Source organism: Parasteatoda tepidariorum, chromosome 3, assembly GCF_982258835.1.
Source record: "Parasteatoda tepidariorum strain Cologne lab strain chromosome 3, Ptep-v5.0, whole genome shotgun sequence".
In the NCBI taxonomy this organism is placed as follows: Eukaryota; Metazoa; Arthropoda; class Arachnida; order Araneae; family Theridiidae; genus Parasteatoda; species Parasteatoda tepidariorum.
This window is the reverse complement of record NC_141757.1, coordinates 73,584,862-73,607,566: the sequence shown is the minus strand read 5'-3', so window position 1 is coordinate 73,607,566 and position 22,705 is coordinate 73,584,862. Positions and strand designations below refer to the sequence as shown.

The window sequence follows — 22,705 nt, the reverse complement described above, 5'->3', positions numbered from 1 at the left end:
ACAGCATTGAAAACTGGTAGTACAGTGTACTTATCAATGTACTCCTTACACAGGATTTGACTACAAAATAAAGCAATGTTCATTTAATATTGAGAACGCTCTATTTCAAGTTTAAAATTACAGTTATGCTATTATCCGCAATTTTATTCGAATGACGCAATATTACTTATTATATTGAATGACGCAATATTAATATTATCTTTAAGATTGCGTTATTGGCATAAGTTTGAAAGTCCATCTATAAAAAAAGAGACATGTGGAAAAAGGAAACAGACTTTGCACCCAGAAAGTATGGGCGTTAAATATATAACAAAATTATCAAGCAAATATTAGCAATTTTGGAGAAAATACGGCATGCTAATTGGTTTAACCGTTCAAAAGATATTAAGGTAAGTTTAATCTATAACAATGGATTACAGCAAAAAATTTTCGTATTTTTAATATTACACACGATCTACATAAAGCTGGAAAGACATGATTGTTTTTTAACAATAAAAAGTTAAAACTTGCAAAAAAAAAAAAAAAAAAAAAAAAAAACTTCAGATTAAAAAAAAAAAAAAAAAAAATTCGAAAATTCGATTCCTCATAAACTATTCAACCAATTTTGCATTTCATTCCGTGTAAAATTGCATACTTTTAAATTATGTAAGAGATACAATTTACTTACAATTAATAACTTTTTCAATTACTAAAATTGATTTTTTTGCAGAGAATTGTGTTTGGTAAACGAATTTTATAATTGTGCGTAGATTTTTCAATTGGGTTAAAAAGCTCTGGAGATATGGCGAAATGCACAAAAAAATATATAATTAACATTAAGGGGCCCAAACTATTGGAGCCAAATCTCCTAGATTGCGGCTACCTCCTATATTTTGGAAGTCAGAAATCCAAATCCATTGAATAAAAAAGATATGTTCATTCAGAGAAAGTAAGTTTGTGGGTCTGAATTCGTTACTTAAAATATCAGCATCACTAATTAGCACATTTGAGGTCAACTCAACGTACCATTAAAATTGAGTCCTATTGAACGTGAAGATCCGATCATTAGATCAAAAGTTGTTCATGGTGGGCCTTTTTTTTTTGGCGCACTGTACATATTTGAAAAAATGACGATTCGAGAAAATTTATAGGAACTTAAAATTTTTTTATTTATATTTTTGTTAGATCATAAGTTATTATATTCATTTTGAAAATATGCATAATTATAATGAAATATACGCAATTAAAAATAAAATTGATTTCTTTAAAAAAATTACACGGATGATATATTTGTGCTAGATCTTGTTTAATGTTAAATATTTGAGAAACTTTTCATGCATTCATGTTTTTGTAAGAAATATTATAGAAATAGCAAAGTATATCATAAGATTTTTATGAGAAAAATTTTATGAGAAAAAGTGAACAAATTCTCGTATAGGAAGACCTAGAACTATGTAAGTAATGAACTTAAACTTTTCTGTATGGAATCTGATAAAAATATGTAATGATAGCTTAGTAAAAAAAAATTGTCATTCACAAATTATTTTTAAAGCAAGTTTTCGTTTAATGCTGAAGTATGGAAACACAACTCTGCATTAATGTTTTCGAAAGAAATACAATAAAAAAATATAACAAAATAAACTTTCAGAAACTTTGTTTTTCATATGGGCTTATAAAAGGAAATAATTTTATTTTTATCAGGTAGGGAGCACCACTTTAAAAAGACATTAGGAGAATATATGGTGGTTTAAGAAGTGTATTACAAAACTGACTCACTCTACGTTTTTCGTATTTGGCTTTTTATTTTATTTTATAACCGTCGTTGAACAGCCGACCCAATTTCATAGGTTTACGACTACTAATGTTCAACTCCGTAGCCTTGTAATTTTTGAACCAATCCAGAAGACAAGGAAACTCATGGATCAGTACCCCCAGAGGTATTGATTTGTTATGGGAACATGGAGGACTTTGAGACTCGACAGATTCAACATGCACCAGTCACCATTTACTACAGTCTTCGGCCGGTGAGGATCGAACCCACGACCTCTTGGATATGGGCCCAGCGCCCTACCGACCAGGCTATCCCGGCCCATTTCGTATTTGGCTTGTCATAAATAAAATTATTTTCTCCTTTTCAATGCATTTGAAAAATGCAACCTTAAAAATTTTGATTTATTTTATGATTATCTTACGCCTAGTGACTGTTAATTTGCATCAAGTCGAAATTTTGATTTCATCTTAATACAAATTAATTACGTAATAAAAATACGAATTAACCTAATTTCGATCCAATAAATAATATGATCCAATATATACATCCAATATACATAGATACATACATACATAGATACATACATACATAGATACATACGTACATATATATATATATATTTGCTTCACTTTGCTTAGATATTTTTTATTATTATGAAAAAATTTATTTCTCGGTATAGCTTTTCGGTATTTTTCTTCTTTCTAAGCCTATATATTTTCCAAAATATATGCCACATTATGGAAGGCTTATAATGTCCAAATGGATGTCCTTTCAGGCACTCTTTAGTTGGCATCTGTGCTTGTCAAAACAAATGTTTATAGAAGCTTATAAAGACATAAAAGTTTAGAGTAGTAAAAGAAGATACAGTTTGCTCTTAAGTAATAGATTTCTGGTGTGACATTTCGAAATATCGATACATGTGATATGCGTTTTGTTTCTTCTATAAAGTTGATTTTATTGAAAAAATAAGAATAACCTACAAGTTATTATTAGAAAAATGATCATGTAGTAGTTAAAATGTATATATTTTTTATTTTTTTTAAATACTTTTAGAATTCTTGTAAAATATGTAGTAAAGAAATAAAAATGTATAGTAGAAAAAAATCGTATTTTTAAAATTCGATTTCTCAGGAGCTACTCGGCCGATTTTGCTCAAATTTTGTATTTCGCCATTCAAAATTACATTCTTCAAAATGATTTAAAACGATATCTGAAATTACAAAGTCAGATACAAAAATGTTCTTTCTCTGAATAAACATACCGTTTTTGCGAAGGATTAAGATTTCTGACCCCAGGAATATAGGGAGTAGCAGCAATCTGGGAAATATGGCATTTTAAAAATACGACTTTTTCAAAATTCAATTTTTTTCAATATCTATTCAACTTATTTTGCTCAAACTTTTTATTTTCCTATTTAAAATTGCATTTTTTATAATAATGTAAAAAACGGTATACCTAACGAATCACAAATTTTCAGTCTGTTATTAAATAAAACAATAAAAATTTACATATATTTGCAAAGAAATATTTGTTTATGGAATTATCTTTGTATAAATAAATTTTAAAAATTTTTACCAAGAGTTTTTAATGCGCTTAAATTCTCAAGGTATAGTGAAGTATGAAAAAGTAAACTTAACATAAAGAGGACCAAATTTTGGACCACTCTCCCGACCAAAGTAATGGAACTATTTTCCTCCATATTGTGACTATACCCTATATTTTTGATTTCAAAAATACGAAAAAGGTATGTTTTCACATAGAAAGTGCATTTTTGTGTCTGATTTTGCAACCTAAAACAACATCTGCATTAATTAATTAACTTATTTGAAGTCACCTTCTCGAAGCATTAAGATTAAGTCCTTATCATTGGATCAAACATTATTCAGGGTGATCAATTTTTTCTTTTGCGTTTTGCACACATTAATGGTCAATAAACAACATTTAACTAATATAAAATTAAAAGCGTTATCGATATCTGTATCGATATCTGCTGAATCAATTTTTAGAATGTTAGGATTAACAACATCTAATCCATTTTCATTGCCCTCCCTGGAATATGAAGGAGACAATTAATTCAAAACCAAACGAACAGTTTTGATGTTTTTAATTTCGTACTCCTCATAAATTATTTATTTCATGTTGACAAGGATTCTAACAATATGTATATTAAGAAATATGTATGATTGACCTTATTGAACCGTAATAATACCAGTAACTTAAACCATAATACCATGTTACAACCTTAAATAGTGACAAATTTAAACTAAGCTAACGTTCCAGTTAAACTTTAATTGAATTGTTAATCAAAACTATCGCTAATAATTATTCAGTTATTTAATCATTAATCAATTAAATGCTAATAATTAATCTGTTTGCTATTATGGTCCAAAACGTTTCCAAGTTTTTATCAATGTTCGAAATATCTTGTATTATCTAAGTTTATTGAGATCCTATATTTAATCTTCATTCATATTAAATGTTAAAATTACTCACTCGTTTTTTAGTGTTTGATAATTTAAGGTTCATTAGTATTGAACAATATTCCCATTTCAGGAAATAAACGTGAAAAAACATGAAATAGAAATTCATTTTCGTTTGTTTTAAGCCTCGGAATTCTTTTTTATGGGTGCTCATTAAAATATATTTTTCTGCAGCCAATACGATTCCAGTTTTGAATGCAAAGAGCTTTGCGGCTAGAAATAATTGAATATAGTTCAAAGGGAGAATTCACAATGGCAAAAGACTTTTGTCCCATAAAGAAACGTTGTTTGTAAAAGCGATTGTCTCATAAATGCTAGTCGAAGTAAATTTTCCAATGCTTCGTTACGGATCAATATTTAAATATTCATTCTGCCTTATAAAGTCACAGAAGTTTATTCTCTGTTGGAGATTCTGTCTGATTAATACACGGAGAATGAATATGTATTTGAGTAAAGGTTTCACCGCTCTTTCTTCAATATATAATGCCTCTAACATTATGTAAATATTAAAGATGAACTTCATTAATAATTTTATTTGATGAGTGCAATATTTGCAAGGAAGTTGGGTGAATCTTAATATTTGCAAATGTTATAATATGCTTTATATAAGCTAGGAAGTTCCGCTCCCCAACCCCCGTGGTTGCTTCTCATTCATTATTGTTTATTTCTTTACAAATCGTTCCAAAATAGATAACAATACATAAAATTACAATAAAATATAATTATTGTAATTTTATGTTAACAGATTTTATGTATTGCTATTATTTCTATGTAAGGATACTTGGATTTGAGAAATAATAAATTGTATTTGAAAAAAAAAGATTAAACTTAGGAATATAGAATATGCATCATAATTAGAAGTGATAAATGAGAAGTTATTCTACTTGTTAACAATATAAATGATAATCTCTCATGATATAACAGTTCACCTTAGAAACAGTTTTAACTTATCTTTAGTCTTCGTATTTTTAAAAATTTTGATATAAATATTAGGATTTATATTTGGCAACATCTGATCTATCTCTCTTTTTTTTATTCATTTATTTTATTGTTGTTGCTTTTGATACAAGTCAAGCGCGAGTTTATAAAATGAAAATCGCGATAGGGATAGATTTTTCTGTAACAATGGAAAAATAATTATTATTTGTTGAAAAAAATTGTAAAAAGCACTGCAATGAACTCTGCACAAATTTCATAGCAATTTGTAATTTAGTAAAAAAAAACTCTCGTTAGTTTTAGAAATCAAAATGGTCTTATCAGCACGTCAAATCTCAATCCTGTAGTTGCATTTAAACAACCTGTATAGATCAACATACATAATTTTTTCAATATCTAATATTATATAATAAACTTGTTTTATAATTAAATTTTTTTAATTAATTTTCTTATATAATTAATTTTTTTATAAAATTAATATTTTATCTAATTAACATGTAACTAATTTTTTTTAATTTTTTCCAATATTAATTTAACAATTGATATTTCTTGATCTAATGATCGAATCGTACGAAATAGTTGCAAAATAAAATGTAACACAAAGCAAAGAAAGAGGGGGGGAAATCGCATAAAAACACTTAAAATTGCAATAATTCAGAACAAATAAGAATTTCGAAAAAATAGCTGTATATTTAATTGAAATAAAAATATGACCCTTTCAGCATGCCAAATTAAAACTCTGTAGTTGCTTGCCTCCGGCCTGTAGAGCGGCACATGTGGTATTTTTTCGGTTTAATACATCTCGAACTAATTACGAAATGCTAACTTTTTTTATTGTCTAGAAATTCTTGCACTGTTATTCTACTCATCTAGGTAATTTCAAGCAAACTTAGTAACTTAGTTAACTTAACTTAGTAAAGTTAGTTAACTTAGTAAATTCAAGTCTTATAGGTTTTGCGTAGCAATTAGAAATGTAATGTTCAGTTGAACACTCAAAACAACGGCGGGGGCGGAGAAATATAGTTTCTGAAGACAATCGGATGCATATCTCATTTTAGTTTTTGATAATAACATGACAATAGACAAAATTGATTAAATAATGAAATTTTCAGAATAGACAAAATAATAAAAAGTTTGTTTTTTTATTGTAATTTGATTGTATGTACTAAATTAAACATGTAATAATTGTTGTTTATAAAAAAAGTGATTATTGTTACACAGAGTACAAGATAATGCATGACAATGCATGCAAAAGGCTATACTTAGAAAATTGATTAACCTATTAGGCTCTAATGTTTTGATTTTAATGCAAGAATTTAGTATAATCAAGCACATTTTCTGTCAAAGGAACCATTTTAAGTTTTGAATTTCCTTTGTGATGCAACCTTTTGAAATGCATCTTTTTTAGCAATGTGCAAAAAAGGTAAGACAATTGCTTTTAAACTAAATGGATATATTACAGTGATAGTTATCATTAACGTTTTTCTTTTCATTAAAATAACTTCAATCGTGGGATTACAGACCGAAAAAACGATTTTCATATCATTAATATATTATGCCGGACATCAGTGTTTTTTTTTCCTCTTCAAGATAAATTCTAAGAATAAAATAATTAAACTGTTAGTCTTTAATCTTTAATTGTTAGTCTAGAAATTGGACAAATTCTTTCTTCACAGTAAAATAATTTATTTTCGCAATAGTTTAAACCACTAAAAATGTAAAAGTTTTTATCACTTAATCGTCATATCATCCTTTTAAGAACCACTTAAAATTTTGAAAATATCGCGATAAAGCGGATTTCCTCATTCTGTAGGTACCAACGATGACCTTAAAGATACTTAAAGATATTCTTGTCTCTAATTTTTGTCTAAATTGTTCTTTCCCTCAAAGCAGCTGGATAACAAATTTTTCATTATTTGATGTAAGCAAAAGAAAAGTAGTATAATGTACTGCTTACTGAAAACATATAAATATTTATCATTTAATCCGCATAGCATGAAATTTTAAAAATGACTTTAAATTTTGGAATCACGGAGACAAAGTGGATCTCCTCATTTTGGATGAACCTACGATGACCACGATTCGTAAGGATATGTCCCAAATTTTAGCTTAAATTTTTCTTTCCCTCAAAGCAACTGGATGACAAATTTTTGTTTGTCTCATATAAATTAATGGGATGTAATTGCAATACAATGTATTTTTTCCGAAAATTTAGAAAAATTAATAATTATGTTAAATGTACAAATTAACACTGTAAAAAATTACGGTAAAAGTTACCGGTATTTTTTACAGTAAAATCCAATTTTACCGAAACATGTTACGGAACAAAAATCTGATATTCTGTAATTTTTTCTGTTATAATTATGGTAAAAATAACAGAATCATTCTAATTAAATAAATATTACTGTAAAAATTAAGGTAGATAATTTTTCAGTAAAAATTGACTTTTACGGTAAAAATGGATTTTGCGGATGATGCACCCAAAGTGCCGGTACTTTACCGGTACATCATATCGTAATTTGATCCGAAATATTTTACAGTGTACACATAAACACATATTTGTCGCTTCCAAGTATTTTGTAAGACCTTCTCTTATTCCGATGTTAGTTGAACATGAGCATAAATAGCTTCGTGAATAATTACCATTCCTACAAAGCACGCCTTCCACTCAACTACGGAATTTCCGTAGTATCAGAAATTATTGTACCTAGTAGTAGAAAAAGTAATATATTAATATTTTCATGAACGAGAATTATAAAGCTTTGCCAATCACTATATATGAATAATTTAAATAGATAAATCAAAGGTCAGATTAACAATTCGCAATATTCGTAAATTCTGACAGAAGTTTTATGAATTTCTATTTATTTTGAAAATTTTATGCCTCAGTGCGTTACTACTGGGAAAAAAATTCACGAAAAACTCAAATTTTGGAGAGTATGAAAATGTTTTAATATTTTCAGTAAAAAATTTTGAACTGAAGAGATTTTTTTTCCTGGCATTCAAGTGGTCCTTCAATTCACGCAAGTCTAATGAACACATTTTTTCTATTTGCTTAGTTTTTTCTATGTATCAAATGGATGAAACAATTTAAACTTCAACAAGTGTACCATTTCCACTAGTTTATTTTGCTTAAAAAAAACTGAACACGATTTGTATTTCATTTTTGTGTATTTAATATTGGAAGGAGACAGTTACAATTAACTACAATGTAAGCCTTTCAAAATATGATTACATTTAATTGTATTTTAAAATGACTTTTATTCAAGATTAGTTGCAACCGTTAGATTATTTTAATTGATAATCTTATTTGCTTGAAATTACAAATTTGACAACAAGTAAACACAGTTACCAATGATTGTGCTCATGATTACTTGTAATCGTAAATTTAGGTAATCTACTGTTATCTTTATTATTTGTAATTGTTTCTTGTTATAATTACATAAAGTAATCATAAATTTTGTTATCACAAGTTATGCTTACATGTAAACACGATTACCTGCAATTGTCAAAAATTTATTATCTGTAATCGATTATTATTGTAGTTGAATACTGGAATCTGTAAGCAACTCTGATTACAAGCAAATTATTCCTTACTGAGGTCTCAAAATTGGTCGAAAATTTGAAAAATTTGCTTTACAAAAATGGAAGTAGATAGAAATGTATTGTCCGATGTGTTTTAATTGATAATTTATTTAAACAAATTTCTAAATTAGTTACAAAAATCATTAAAATGTGGCGCATCAAAACAAAGGAACAAAACAATAAATTGTCCTCTTAAAATATCCAGTATTCCCAGCTACGACGTGTCTGAGAACAAAATTAACAAACACAAATCTTTTAGAGAAATGTTCTGACATGGATCTGAAGACATTGCTTTATAGTTCTTCTAATCAGTGATGCCATCTTTTAAAGCATTTCGTACCTAATTTTGAAATTTAATTAAAATAAACTTTGCTTCTTAAGCCTAATGAAGCAAACCGTACATTTCTACCTCCTTCCATCTTTCTTTAATGAATCTTTCAAATAGTCGGTAAGTTTTGGCGTATCTAGTAAAAAGGGGCCTTTAAATAGGAACTGGTACTTGTCCCCAAAACATTAAACAAGTTATTGGATTAAATGCAACCTTGATTACAATCTTAACATTATCGTTAAGGAATTAGGCATTTTAAATGACAAAAAATTATTCTGCAACGCCATCTATCGAACGTTGTAACTAATTTTGAAACTTGGTAAGAATAACTTCCAATTTCTGAAGCAGAATGCAACAAACCGTATATTTCTGTCTCCTTTCATTTTTTTGATTTTTTAAACCATCTGCTATTTTCAGGAATTCCGATGGAAACACAGTACATGTATTCTTAACAAACACATGCATTTTTACCTGAAAGAGACAGACACATATTTAAACACATACAAAAATGGTGCAGAATAATTTATTGCTCGATACTCAAGCACAGTGTGTGTACATCATTCTCCAAAATATAGATTATATGTATATATATATTTATTATATAACTTATTTCACCATCTTTGATTATACGACGGTACATCGCAATGAAGTTAGCATTTGTCTCACTGCAACAAAAATAACAATTATTCACAATTCAAGTTTCTTTTTCCCATATTAAGCTCTTACAGTCTGGGAAGGGAAAAGATCTATAGTAGTCTGTGCATTATTTACAGTCACACGTACGCTATGTGATTGTGATGCAGTTGATACACTCTTTTTTCTTTGAAAACTTAATTTCTCAAACAGCGGACAGCTACGCCGTTTACTACATATACCACTATCATTTATTTTTTGTAAATTTTATTCCATTTATTAAATCACACTGTAAAAAAGTGCTTCTTAAAATTAACCAAAAATGAATCAAAATAGCTCCGAAACAAATAATGGGCTAATTTGAAAACACCGTGCATTCAATATTTAAACAGCGTATAGTCATTTTTGAGCAAATTGCTTAATTTCAAAAGTGAATTGGGGGTAGAAATGAGCGAGATCGTTGTTTGTTGGCTGTCAGCAGTATTCAACCCAAGGATTTCCGGGCTCGTAGTGGATCGTGGCAGAGATAGGATGCTTTATATACTAGCTTTCGCAATGACACAGCTCGACATATATTCCAGTACAGTAAGAAATATTTTTGGATATCACCGTATTTTATTCTTAAAGTTTCATGGATAAGGTTTGTTACGTAACAAAAAGTATTATCGTTTGGTAGTGATCAGCATTACATAAGCTGCTAATATATTAATTTAAAATATGTTTTAGTTAAGTTACACAATTGTGAGACACCGCAAACACGTCGACAGGCAGAAGAATGCGGTGCTCTTGTCCAGCATGACTGGGGGCCATGTAGTACCTGAGGATCCGCTTTGCTTGATGCTTGTGCTGGGTGTGGCTGCTTCATAAGATGAGGCATCTAACCGATGAGGTCCCCGTGGGCCTGGGTCACCGTATTCAAACTCTTATACAATTATATGAATAAAATTTTACATGAATAACTGCAGTAATAAATTTTAAAAGATTAATTTTGTCGCGTAATTACATTAATTCACCTTTGGGTTCAAGTTTCATTTTTCAAATTGATTGTATTGATAATCAAAAGGATCTGAGTTTTTTGTTATGACGTATTTATAACAATAGCACATATAAATTAATATTTCAGATGAACTCACTAAATCTCACATAAGTATAAAACTTATACTGAAATTCATTTCGAAATACTTTTATATTTTTACGCAACGGTCAAGGTGATTATGTTAACATCACTGTAATTTTCATTCGCATTTTTATTAAATCTTTTCTTATTATTATCAATAGCTTAAACCATTTATTAGAAATATTTTTTTAAACTTTGTGTATAAAATAAAACAAAAATGTATAAATAAACTTCATAGCTAAGATTAGTATAAATCAATACATTCCTATTATCCAAAGGAAGTTATAAATGCTCCTTGGTGTGCTGCCATCTACCGATAATAGAGCAAACCGCCGCCAGGAAGAAGGTGAATAAAGCTTAAGTCGCCCTGGACTAGGGAGTACAACTATGGTAATTAGAACATCCTGCAACGGAAAGTCTCTACTGCCAGAAAACAAACATTTGTCTAGCAACTTTCTCCCCCCATATAACTTATGAGACCATGCATTTGTCTAAAAATGAGTATATACTGTTTCAACTTTGAATACATTGAGTTTTTAAATTCGACTATTATTTATTTCAAAGTTATTTTACACATTTTTAGTCAATTTTGAGAAACCCTTTTTTACCGTGCATGAATTCATTTAAATATACAGAAAATGCAATAAAATATAAAATTTGTTGAATATAACCAATACAACTTCTAAATATATTCTAATTCTTTTTTATATCAAGACATTTAATTCAGGTTTATTGACTCTAAATACTTAACATTTCATAATTTTTTCATCATTAAATAAATAAAAAAAATGGCTGACTAGAAGTATTAATATGATATTATAATTTTTGAAATTACTTTTTAAATAAAGTTTTGCTTTCTTCAAAAATACATACATTTAAGAAGTTTTTCGTATTTTCACCAAAAATTAATACTGTATTTAGCTCTACTTAGAAAAAAAAAACATTATGCTTATTCATTCAGGTCATAAAAGTAAATGGCGTATTCAGCCGATCAAGCTCATACGAAGAGGTAAAATGAATTTCTAATGACATTGATAGTGTGACAAAAATATTACTTATTTAATTAATATTAGAAGATTATGATTGTCTTCAGAACATATTTTATTAGCGTATTACTGATAAATATAAATTACGAAACACAATGTTTTGTAAAGTAATATAAATTTTATCATGAATAAATCCTAAAATATACATATTCACGTTTTAGTGCAATCAAATGTTATGTATTTATAGGTATGCATGCAATCAAAATAATTACCTCTAATCAGTATGATAATAAAAAATTTTGAGTTCTTAAAATATACTATACGAATGGTAAAGAGAGTGTGTTATAAAAAAATGACCCAAACGACTATGTATTTTCCTATATCCTAATACAGACGATACATTCGATCAGTTAAGTCTCTTATAAGAATTAATTTTTTTTAAAAATTTTATCCCATTTGCGACGGTAAAAACTTGCTCCTCACATTTTGAATTGAACTACTCTTAAATTATTGCTTTATGTTTATTTTGCAACATTATTATTATTATTATTATTATTAAAATATTTGACTAGCAAGAAAATGGTTGATTTAAAGTACAACGATAAACAAATTTTTAACACGCAATATAAATTCGCTTGTTTATAAAAAATAATGAAAAAAATTTCTCTTTAGTATGATACAAAAACAAACGGTTTATTCAGTCGATCAAGCTAATATTCCGACAGGAAAAATGAATTTCTTTTCAAGAGTCAGAGACATGCCATTTGCGAAATGAAAAACTAGTTTGCCACAATCTTAAGAGTTCTTTTATGCTTTTTCGTCTGCTCTTCAAATAACAGATAAAGCAAACGATTTTTTTTCCTTCACAAAGATAGAATTTAGAATAAAGAAAGAATAGAAAATATATTTTAGCCGACCCGTCTTTTAATTAAATTACATTTGTATGCGGAGACACTTTTCTATACTTTTTCCTTTTGTATTTTGCTTACTACGGAGAAGTCAATAAATTTTAATTTGAAAAGCCCAAAAAGTTAACAAAGGCACGTATCGCTTTTAATTAGCACTCCAGGGAGTTCCTTCACCAAAATACATCTTTTATTTCGCGCCTGACAGATTATCGGGGGTGACATTTTCCTAAAATAAATTTCTAAGTTGCAGATTATTGATATCTTTTTTTTCCCTTCAATTTTCTCGTTATAAAATAATGAATTTCTTTTTAACAAGTTAATTATGGCGTCTTTTGCTTTGTGAATTAAGCGAACACTGTGTCAGTTTGTTCCTGAAATTATGGTTTATACTTACCGTTCCGCAATGACTTAAGGCCACCTGAATTTTCTTGAAAACTATTATAATACAGCTCAAATTTCCAATAATATCAGTTGTTAGGTCTTAGGTTTATTTTATTGGGAGTTTAAAATTATTTTTAAAACTTTCTTCATTTCTTTTATATTTTTCAACAAATACATAGTTGCTAAAAAGCTTTATCTAAAGTACGACAGATTTTTAAATTATGTTTATCTCATAAATTATTTACTTAATTGTACAAGTAAAGATTATAATGTACATGTTTATGTAAAAATCATTTTGATAATTTCGTATTAAATTAGAAACTTTTATGTAGGACACACGTGTGTTGAACAAACAAAATGTTGATCTTCATCTTTGTAGGCGAAATGTTTATGAAATTAAAGGCGTAAAAAATGATTTAAAAGAATCTTAATAACCCTATATAATTCAAGGGTTAGGTGTTAGGGCCTGGTGCGAAGCCATAATGGTGGGCAAATTCTGTGACATGAAGGCAATGGTGTGCCTCCGAAATCGTTAAAACTTTCTTAACTCGTTACCGTGCGTAAAGACCTGGAAAATTTAAATCGGTTTAAGAAGGGAAAATATTCCTGTTTTTTTTTAAACCCTTTTTTTCTGTAACAACGATTTTGTGTTCAGTAAAACATTTTGGTAAGAAATTTTCGGTATTTCATGAGAAATATTTTTTACGCAGTATTTTTGGTCGTAACTTCTTTATCGAATTAAAAATTCATTTAAAATAAGCATCGAAAAATGTACCCTCTTGCAGCACTTGAAGGAAATGGTTACTTGATACAGAAGATTTATATAGTTTACAGTCTACTATTGTACTTAAATGTCTCTTTCATAGTTCCGTTTTTTTTTTCTGAATGATTTTATCAGGAACGATGATTACCTTTGTCACATGAAAGAATAAAATGCTTCCATGAATGTGATTAGCTTTAAAGTAAAGTTTTTTTTCTTCATTCCAATAAAAATTACTGAATAAAGATTTGAATGCATAAATTTTTCTTAGTGTTTAGAAATTATTTCACAATGTGCATTTATGTAGAAACATAAAATTTTTGAATCAGGTTCAAAACTTTTGTTTGAGATTTTAGCTCCATTATATGTATAAATTTTTTTATTTACTTTTGTTTATTTCTCTGTCATAGAATAAATTCTTCTATAAACGGATTTTACTTCTATACATGAGGAAAACTACATTAATAACGCTTTTTGGAATTCATTCTTCAGTTTAAAAGGAGAAATGATGATTGTCTGTCATATAAATATGCAATCTATTAAGTATTAAAATAAATTTAAGAACGTAAAAAGATGGTGAGAGATTAGAGTATTTAAAATAACTCGTAATTTACTTCGCAAAATGTAATTTCGTCTCCATTAACACATGGCATCCCGAACGAATTAACATGTAAACACTTCATAAAATTAAGATAAAACTAATGACAAAACGATTGCAAAGAACTTCATACATTTAATCAAAAATAATAAAATAAAACGATAAATTCATCAATCTAACTAGAAGTTAAGCTTTTTGACGTAGCGTGGCGCTGAAACAGTTTGGGACAGAGTTGCCATTCATCCACGTATTGAAAAAATCTTTTTCTATGATCTAACAATTCGCAATCGCAACGCCTGAGTACACCCTCTAGCGGAGCCTGAAAATATCAGGCATTTATTTATTAAGTTCTCATTTAGTTCTATCATAATCATTGGCAGATTTGGACGCCATTTTCTTAGGAGCAAATAAGAAACAAAATTTCCCTATGGAAAAGGCAGAAGAACTTGAAAAAACTAACCAGGACATAGGTAAATCTTTTTGAAACAGAACATGCCAAACATTTGAAGAACAATTTCTCAATAATTTTTACCTTTCTATTATTAACAAGCTTGCAACAGATAACTTCTGATTTTGTGATCGCATACTGTTACAGATGTGTGTAATATGGTAAAATACATTTTTTTTCTTCAATTCATTACAAATTAAAGTGAAGTCAACATTGCTTAGTTTAATCCAATGAATAAATATGATCACAGAACGTGCAGGACTGTAATAGTTATAGAATAGTGTGTATTTTTGAATCTATATAATTCGGTAAACAGCAATAAAGAATCATCCGAATTACTTGAAATAATATCATTTATGCTGATTATTAATAAATTTTTACCGTTTTCTTGGTAAGTATTTTTTAATTTTGAATGATAAATTTCAACTAGAAATAAGCTATTCTGTTTTTAAGTTATATATTGAAATTCATGTCGAGATCCTGAAATTATAAAACTTTATTGTGTGGTATGTCATCTCAAAGTAATGAAGGGATGATCTATTTATATATTATTTGAGAATAAAGTTTTCAAATGAAGAACATATGATTTTGGATTTCTCCGGATTTATAAAGCAGGTAAGTGTTATAATTTTTATAATAAAAAATTTTACTTGAAAATAATTTTTTTTTTCTTATTTGATGATAATTTTCTAAAGAATGGTTTTTTACGTCCGATTATGAATATAAAAAAAAAACATGAGCGTTTTTTATTTTAAGGTAAGGTATTTTTAGAATCGTTTTTCTTTGTTTCGTAAGCATTTTTTATTTTACGTTTTTTAGTTTTGGAATGATGATTTTCATTGAAACTTAAAATTTTTTGATAAAAATTGTTGTCAAAAAGCTTTTTTTTTCGCAAAATAAAATTATATAAAATTATGAGCTTATGCATATTTTTTGCTTATTTTAATGCTTATTATCAATTTTGTTATAATACGTCTAACAATCAACTATGGTATTTTTAAATATTTTTTCAGATTTACGTTTTTTTTATAAAATTTAATTCGGGTAGTTAAATTATTCTAACAGATGTATTTTTTGAATGAACAAATGAAACTATTTTCGAGAGTTACGGCGATAACGGGTTTTTTGTAAGCAAGAGATTTCTTCTAAATTCAAGTTCAAAATAAATACTTATTCTGAAGCGCATCTCAGCTAATTAATTTAATCATTTAATTAAATTAAAACCTTCAGTAGAATTGATTTCGGTGCCAAATACTAATTTTCTTTTGTATTTTTAATTAGAGATCAAAAAATTTTAATTTAAAATACAAAAAAGTTTAACAAATTTAAATGATCAGTAATATTCGCGACTGATTTCTCGCTTGACATCTGTATCAGAAGTTTCCAGGAATAAATTTTTAAGTTTTAGAATTCTAATATAGTTGTTTTTTTTTAATCGTTTCTCTTCATGCATTATTCCATATGATGAATCAAGTGTTATTTTGATTATTAATTTAGTATAATTTATCATATTCGAGAAAGTTTTAATAGCTTAAGGCATTTTTGGAGCAAAATGTTGAGACGTCATTTAAGAATTATTCTAAAAGTGTGACAATTTTTGTGTGACATCAGATTAGGTTTCATTTAGATTTATCATATTTTTTCTCTTACTTGTTCATTAAAATATTTACTTAAACTTTCGCCCGAGGAAGTGGATTTTGCAAATGCCATTTTTGTATTGCATTTGTAATTAACGCATGACCTGCTGGTATTACTTGAATAAACAAATATAAAAGGTAAAACTTTTAGGAGAAGTTTAAATTAATTTTTCGCTCTTAATTAAGTTAAATGTCAGAAACGCATAATTTTTTACTTTTATCAAAAAGATAATTTAACAAACATACATTACACTTAAAAAAAAATTAATTGTTTGCTTCAAGAAATTTGTTTTTTTAACAAACAGACATGTTTAAAATTGATTAAGAGATTAAAGTTTAAAAATAAAACTATTTTTCATTTAATTTCATTTACCTACTAAAAGTCCTGTTTATTTAAACCTATTAGAAGTCCTGTTTATTTCGAAGTTTTTGTTTTAGTAGTGGTTTTATGCAATAGTAATAGTTTAAGGAAATATTTTGCATCCATAACAAATGTATTGCACAAAAGAAAATTATTCTATTATAATTAAATCTATTTAGCATGAAGATACATTTTTAACAGTAAAGCAATATGATGCATACAAGAAAATTTTGATAAGCATTGTAATAATAACTTTCCTTTTATAATAGTTTTACTAAAAGTCGAAGCAGTTACATAGAAGTGAGATTATGGTGTTGCTGAAAAATCGACAAGCGATTATATGGTTTCATAATTTCATTTTTAAGTGCGAAGTAATTTTTGATTTAAGTGCAAGGATTAAAATTTTGCATAAAATAGATCTTAATAGTTTTAATAATTATTACATAGAATAGTAATAAAGAAATGTTTTGCCTTCATAACAAATGTATTGCGCAAAAAGAATTCATTCCTTCATAATGAAATATATTTAGCAAGAAAGTAATTTTCTTACCGTAAAGCAATGTGATACATGTAAAAAATATAGATAAACAATGTAATCGTAACTTTCCTCTATAATTATTTGACTATAAGCCATAAAATTTCTATAGAGAGGGGATTATGGTGTTGCTAGAATAACGACAGTCGATTATTAAACAGATATACTTGGTTTCCTACTTTCATTTTTAAGTGTCAACAAAACCTGTGCTCTCAAAGGTTCAATATTTTTCAGGCCACCAAATATTTTACTAAATTTCTATTTATATATTAAATAGAGGAGCTAAGAAGAAGCCTTCAAAAATTTTATTGATGAAATATATTTTGCTATCAAATAACAATCGGATGTCTTATATCTGGCATAAAATAAATAAAATGAGCAAAAAATAGCAAGCTGTAAAATTAATTCATACTTAATTTACTGTAATTTTGTTGTTATAGAATGTTTTTTTTAAAATTCTGAATTAATTATAACTCAATAAAAAGTTTGAGATATCTAAGTTCATTTTCATTGAATTTTTCGACTTCTTAAAAAATTTTAAAACTGGAAAAGAATATTATGAACTCGAATATATATTAATATTTGTACAAAAATGTTATTAAATTGAGAAATGTCTTTAAATACTTTTTTCTAAATCAATGCACTCTTTAGCACTTAATAAGGAACTTCCACATACATATTATTATTTAAATATTAATAGTATGGTATAATGAGAATAGAATAATGTTTCATCTATGAAAGTTTCGGTGATAAAAAATTACTTCCTGCACAATCTAAGATAAATTTAAAATATCTATATTTTCTTCATTGTCTTAAAGCTTTTCAAATACAATATTTAAATTTATAATTAAATTGATTTGAGCAAGTTAAAATAAAAGCAACTACGCATAGTGTTAAAAAATGTCTTTTTCTACTCTCACAACTAGATTATCTATACGAGTCACATTCCAATCGATCTAAATATGCCCTAATTCCGGAGTAGAAAAAAGTTCTTACTTAATTTTTTTTTGATTTTTTGTTGATTTCGATTGCTTTCCAGCATACGATTATGAATGAGACAGAATGTCATGGAAAAGGGGTAATATTTTGTAACGTAAGTACGCTTTTGGCGAAATTTTCAATAATCGTGTTCCATATATGATAATGGATTTCGTTGATAAAGCATTCAACTTCATCCAACATTAATGTGGGCATGTTTCTCTGAATCTTAGACATCCAAAAGGAAATCTATTTGCGTTAAATCACATGATCTGGGTGGCCAATTCTAGTTATCACAACCTTAAACTACATGTCAGTAAAACAACACAAAAACTATAAAAATATTGTTCAGTAATAAAAGGCCGTTATTTCATTTTAGTTTCATTTTTAATAACCCTGAAGTATGACATTTTTTTCGTTGGCAACATTTAATAGTACGATTGGTGAAAAGTTTAAATTTAGCGTTAAGCTTGGTACACTCTCTACATATAATATTCAATTTGAAAAAAATTATTAAAAATATTTTTTTTGTTTTAAAACGAACAACGTTGATTTTATGGGACACATATTATTGCAACTACATTTAAAGATAGAATCAGTAAATTAAAACGATAGTGGTATATGTAAAATCATAAATTTATCACATTATTTAATGGATAATGATAGTCAATATCAATATTGATAGTTCACTTTCATTATGTAATTCATATTACATAATTTTTGAGATGCAGTTATCCTACATCTACAAAAGAGTATCCCTGATTAGCAGTTAGGGCCAGGTTCCCACAAAATATGTACAAATACTAACATCAAGATCGTGTATTGGGTAGAAATGAGTCTTGCAAAAAGTTTACAAAAAATAAAATTGAATTTAAACTGGAAAATAAATATAAAGATACCAAATTAAAAAGGTATAAAACAAAATAGTTCTTTTTTTATAAAAACTCTAAAACTGCTTGTAGTCATATTCGTTTCTTTCGATTGGTTATTCCTAAAATGACAATGAGGTTTAGGATTACTTTTACGAAGGCTTTTTCTGTTACTGATACCTGTTGTTTTTAGAAAGTCGCCCTTCATTTATTCGATAATCGATTCATTTTCAAGAAAATCATCATTAAATAAATGGAAAATGTAATCCATTGAAGCATTTTGGTGATCTTAACTCAACAATTAGTTGTATACATAAAGTTGTTTTCAAGAATTCCTCTGTCGTCGAGCAATTGATACAATAGTACTCCTACTTCGATAGTCTTGTGGCTTTTTAGTAGTCACAACCATCGATTTTGGACACGATTTTCCCAATTCCACCACTGGATAGGAAGATCTCTTTGAAGATTTTTTAATATTTTTGGAATTGGTACTCTTTTTACTGGATTTCTTGGCTACTTCACTTGAGTCAGAGAAACCGAAAGAAGTTATACTACCAGTTAAAGACGTTGGGTCGGAAGATATAGTGCCAGTTGGCGACTGCAGCGCTTTCACATCTGTGTCTTCAGAAACCTTCTGCTGTGGTTTGTAAGGCGAGCAAGGAAGGCTTCTAGGAGTATCTTCAGTAATACGAAGAGTGCCAAATTTTGGCCCACATTTGGAGCTCTTTCTACCAGGTGGATGGACCTTTAGCGCCACGCATTCGCCAGCAGAAGACTTAACAAGTACTTCTTCAAGCTGGAATGCATCTTCGAAGTTAAAACCAGCACGGTCTATGACACTGTGCTTATATGGAAATTCCATTCCCAACATGCTGGAACGGCAACTTGATCCTAGACTTCCAAGGTCACAGTCTACAAAATCGTCGTCATAGAGATATAAAGACGTTTTCTTGGCTGGTAGGAGCGTCGCCTTGCTCCTATTGAATTTACTTTTGTAAATTAGGAACAAAGTAAAAAGACTAATTAAAATACCGAGCGTGGCAGCTATACGTATACCAGTCCATGGATCATAAGCTTCGAAGTATTCCTGTGTCAGCTGGTTTCTTGTATCTGGACTGAGGTCTCGCATCTTGACCACTTTAGGTCGTCTAGGAATGAAGTAGGGAATTCTGGTTGGTGATCGGCTTCGGTAGCCAGTTTCATTTGTCTGAAAATAGTCTTGCTCAACGTTTTCTTCACTTCTATCCATCGTTTCAGCTTCATGGAAAGCAATGATCTAATTGTTTTTTCAAGAAGTTTCCAGGCTGTCCGTAGGGGGGAACTGAGTCTGCATTGGTAAAAAAATGAAAAAAATTAGAATGTTATAATTGCAAGTTTGTTTTGTTTAAAAAAAATCTATTATTATATACTCACAGACTAATAAATAATTGTAAAATCATTTTATGTGTAATTATTTATATGACTTGTATATTTTAATAATTTATGTGTTAAATGTTAAATATTATAATTATAATAATTATAATTGTTATTAATTATTAATAAGACTAATAATGATATTAATTATAATAATTATAATTATATTACTTGTAAAATATTTTTAAATATTTCTAAAATTTGTAAAGTAATTCTTGAAATCAAAAAATATATCTATCCATTTTATTTCGAACTAAAACAGTTTTATTTGTAAGATAATTTTTTTGTAATTATACGTAAAATAATTTTATTTTTGTTATATATATATATTTTAACAAACTTATAATAATATTATAATTTTATTTGTATTATTTTACGAATATTTCTTCAAGTTTTTAAAAATATTTCTAAAATTTGTAAAATAATGTTTGACCACAAAAACACATTGATTCAATTTTTCACTTTGTGGTATGTTTCACTTATGTGTTTTTAATTCAATCTAAAGTTAAAAATTCGCCAATACGGTATGGAGTTAAAGTGCTCATCCAGAAATTCAAATAGTTCCATTTTATTTACTTATTTATTTATTTTTATTCAGTGGAAAAAATTACTGAGAATTTATAAAAGTTATTAAACGACAGATTGTGCAAACACTCGTAAATTGTTTATAAGACTTATTTTGGATAATGAAATAAATTTTGTATTTTCTATCATTTTTGACCAAAAAAAATAATAATAACTTTGCTAACTTAATTGAAAATAAATTTTGTTTAATGGTTTAAATGAAGAACTGTATAAAACCAATAGTTTCGAGGAAAAATATTTTAAAAGTGTGGTATTCATAAATTATTTTTTGTTAAATGAGGTAATCATGAAAATGTACAAATAACTGAACTAATTAAACAACCAGATAAATATAATATATTGTACATAGATAAATACTTTTACTTTTTAATAAATACATACTTTTTTAATAATTACTTTTTAATAATAAATACTTTTTACATAGATAAATACTTTTGTACATAGATAAATATAATATATTGTGAAAATGAAGAAAACTATGACTTTCTTCCAAAAACGAGCTTCAAAAGCGCCAACTTTTGACTTTTTTCTGGCAATATTTCAAAATCTATCATTGTATTGAATAAGTAGAATAACGAGTTATTTCCGTATTTTGGCTCAATTTTTTAAAAAAATATTCTAAAACTCATGTATTTTGTTACTGCAGAGACTTTATAGTGAGTTGAATTCTTGATTAGTATTATTAAAAAAAATTTAAGATATATTACAGCTACGGTACTTAGGGTGGGTGCCAAGTGACCTACTTGGCAGAATAATTTTTAAGGTTGTGGAATATGGCCATTGTGGTGATGTCGTAATCGATATTTCGATTTAAAGAATGCTACCTTTGTCTTTGAATAATAATTTTAAAAGGTTTAATATGTGAGTTAACATGTCAAAAGTCAGAAGGAAATGTACACATTTTATCGTATGATAAATGATATTTAAATATTTACATCATATGAAAAATTTCTGACTAAACAATCTCATATATTTTTTTTTACAATTATATTACTTAAAATGAATGAAGTTTTTATTAAATTACTGTTGAATTAAGCTTTTAGCTAAAAGCGTCAGAACATCTACCAAAAGTTGGTTTTTTACTTTTGCATTTTCTGAACTATTTTGTTTACGTTGCTTTTAGTGTTTAATATACAATTTTAGAACCCTTGTCAAAAATGGAAAAGAAGTATAAACATTGTGGGTCGTAAACAAATAATTAAGCGCTGAAAAAAGCAAAAACTTTATCAAAATCCAAATAATCACTACTTAGGTAGGTGGGGCAGAAAATATCAAAACCTATTTGATTGCCGGGGGAATTTGAGAGAACCTTAAAGGTAATTAGGATGCTATTAACACCTCTCAAGTGTTCTCATAGAGCTACGGTTGCGCAAGGAATGGAACGTTCGCCTCCCTAGACCTGGTTCAAATTTTAGCC

General features: G+C 27.7%; 1 protein-coding gene across 3 annotated transcripts in view; it reads right to left on the bottom strand.

Annotated features, from left to right (window-relative positions):
* Positions 1–9,587: 9,587 nt before the first annotated feature.
* The window catches only part of LOC107448419 (uncharacterized), a 153,220-nt gene continuing 140,102 nt past the window's right edge, over positions 9,588–22,705 (bottom strand). For all 3 annotated transcript variants that reach the window (XM_071181383.2, XM_071181386.2, XM_087159585.1), the window contains one exon: positions 9,588–20,617. In XM_071181383.2, the coding sequence (XP_071037484.1) occupies positions 19,616–20,539 (924 nt within the window). In that variant the 5' untranslated portion in view covers positions 20,540–20,617 and the 3' untranslated portion in view covers positions 9,588–19,615. The remainder of the gene's footprint in view (positions 20,618–22,705) is intronic.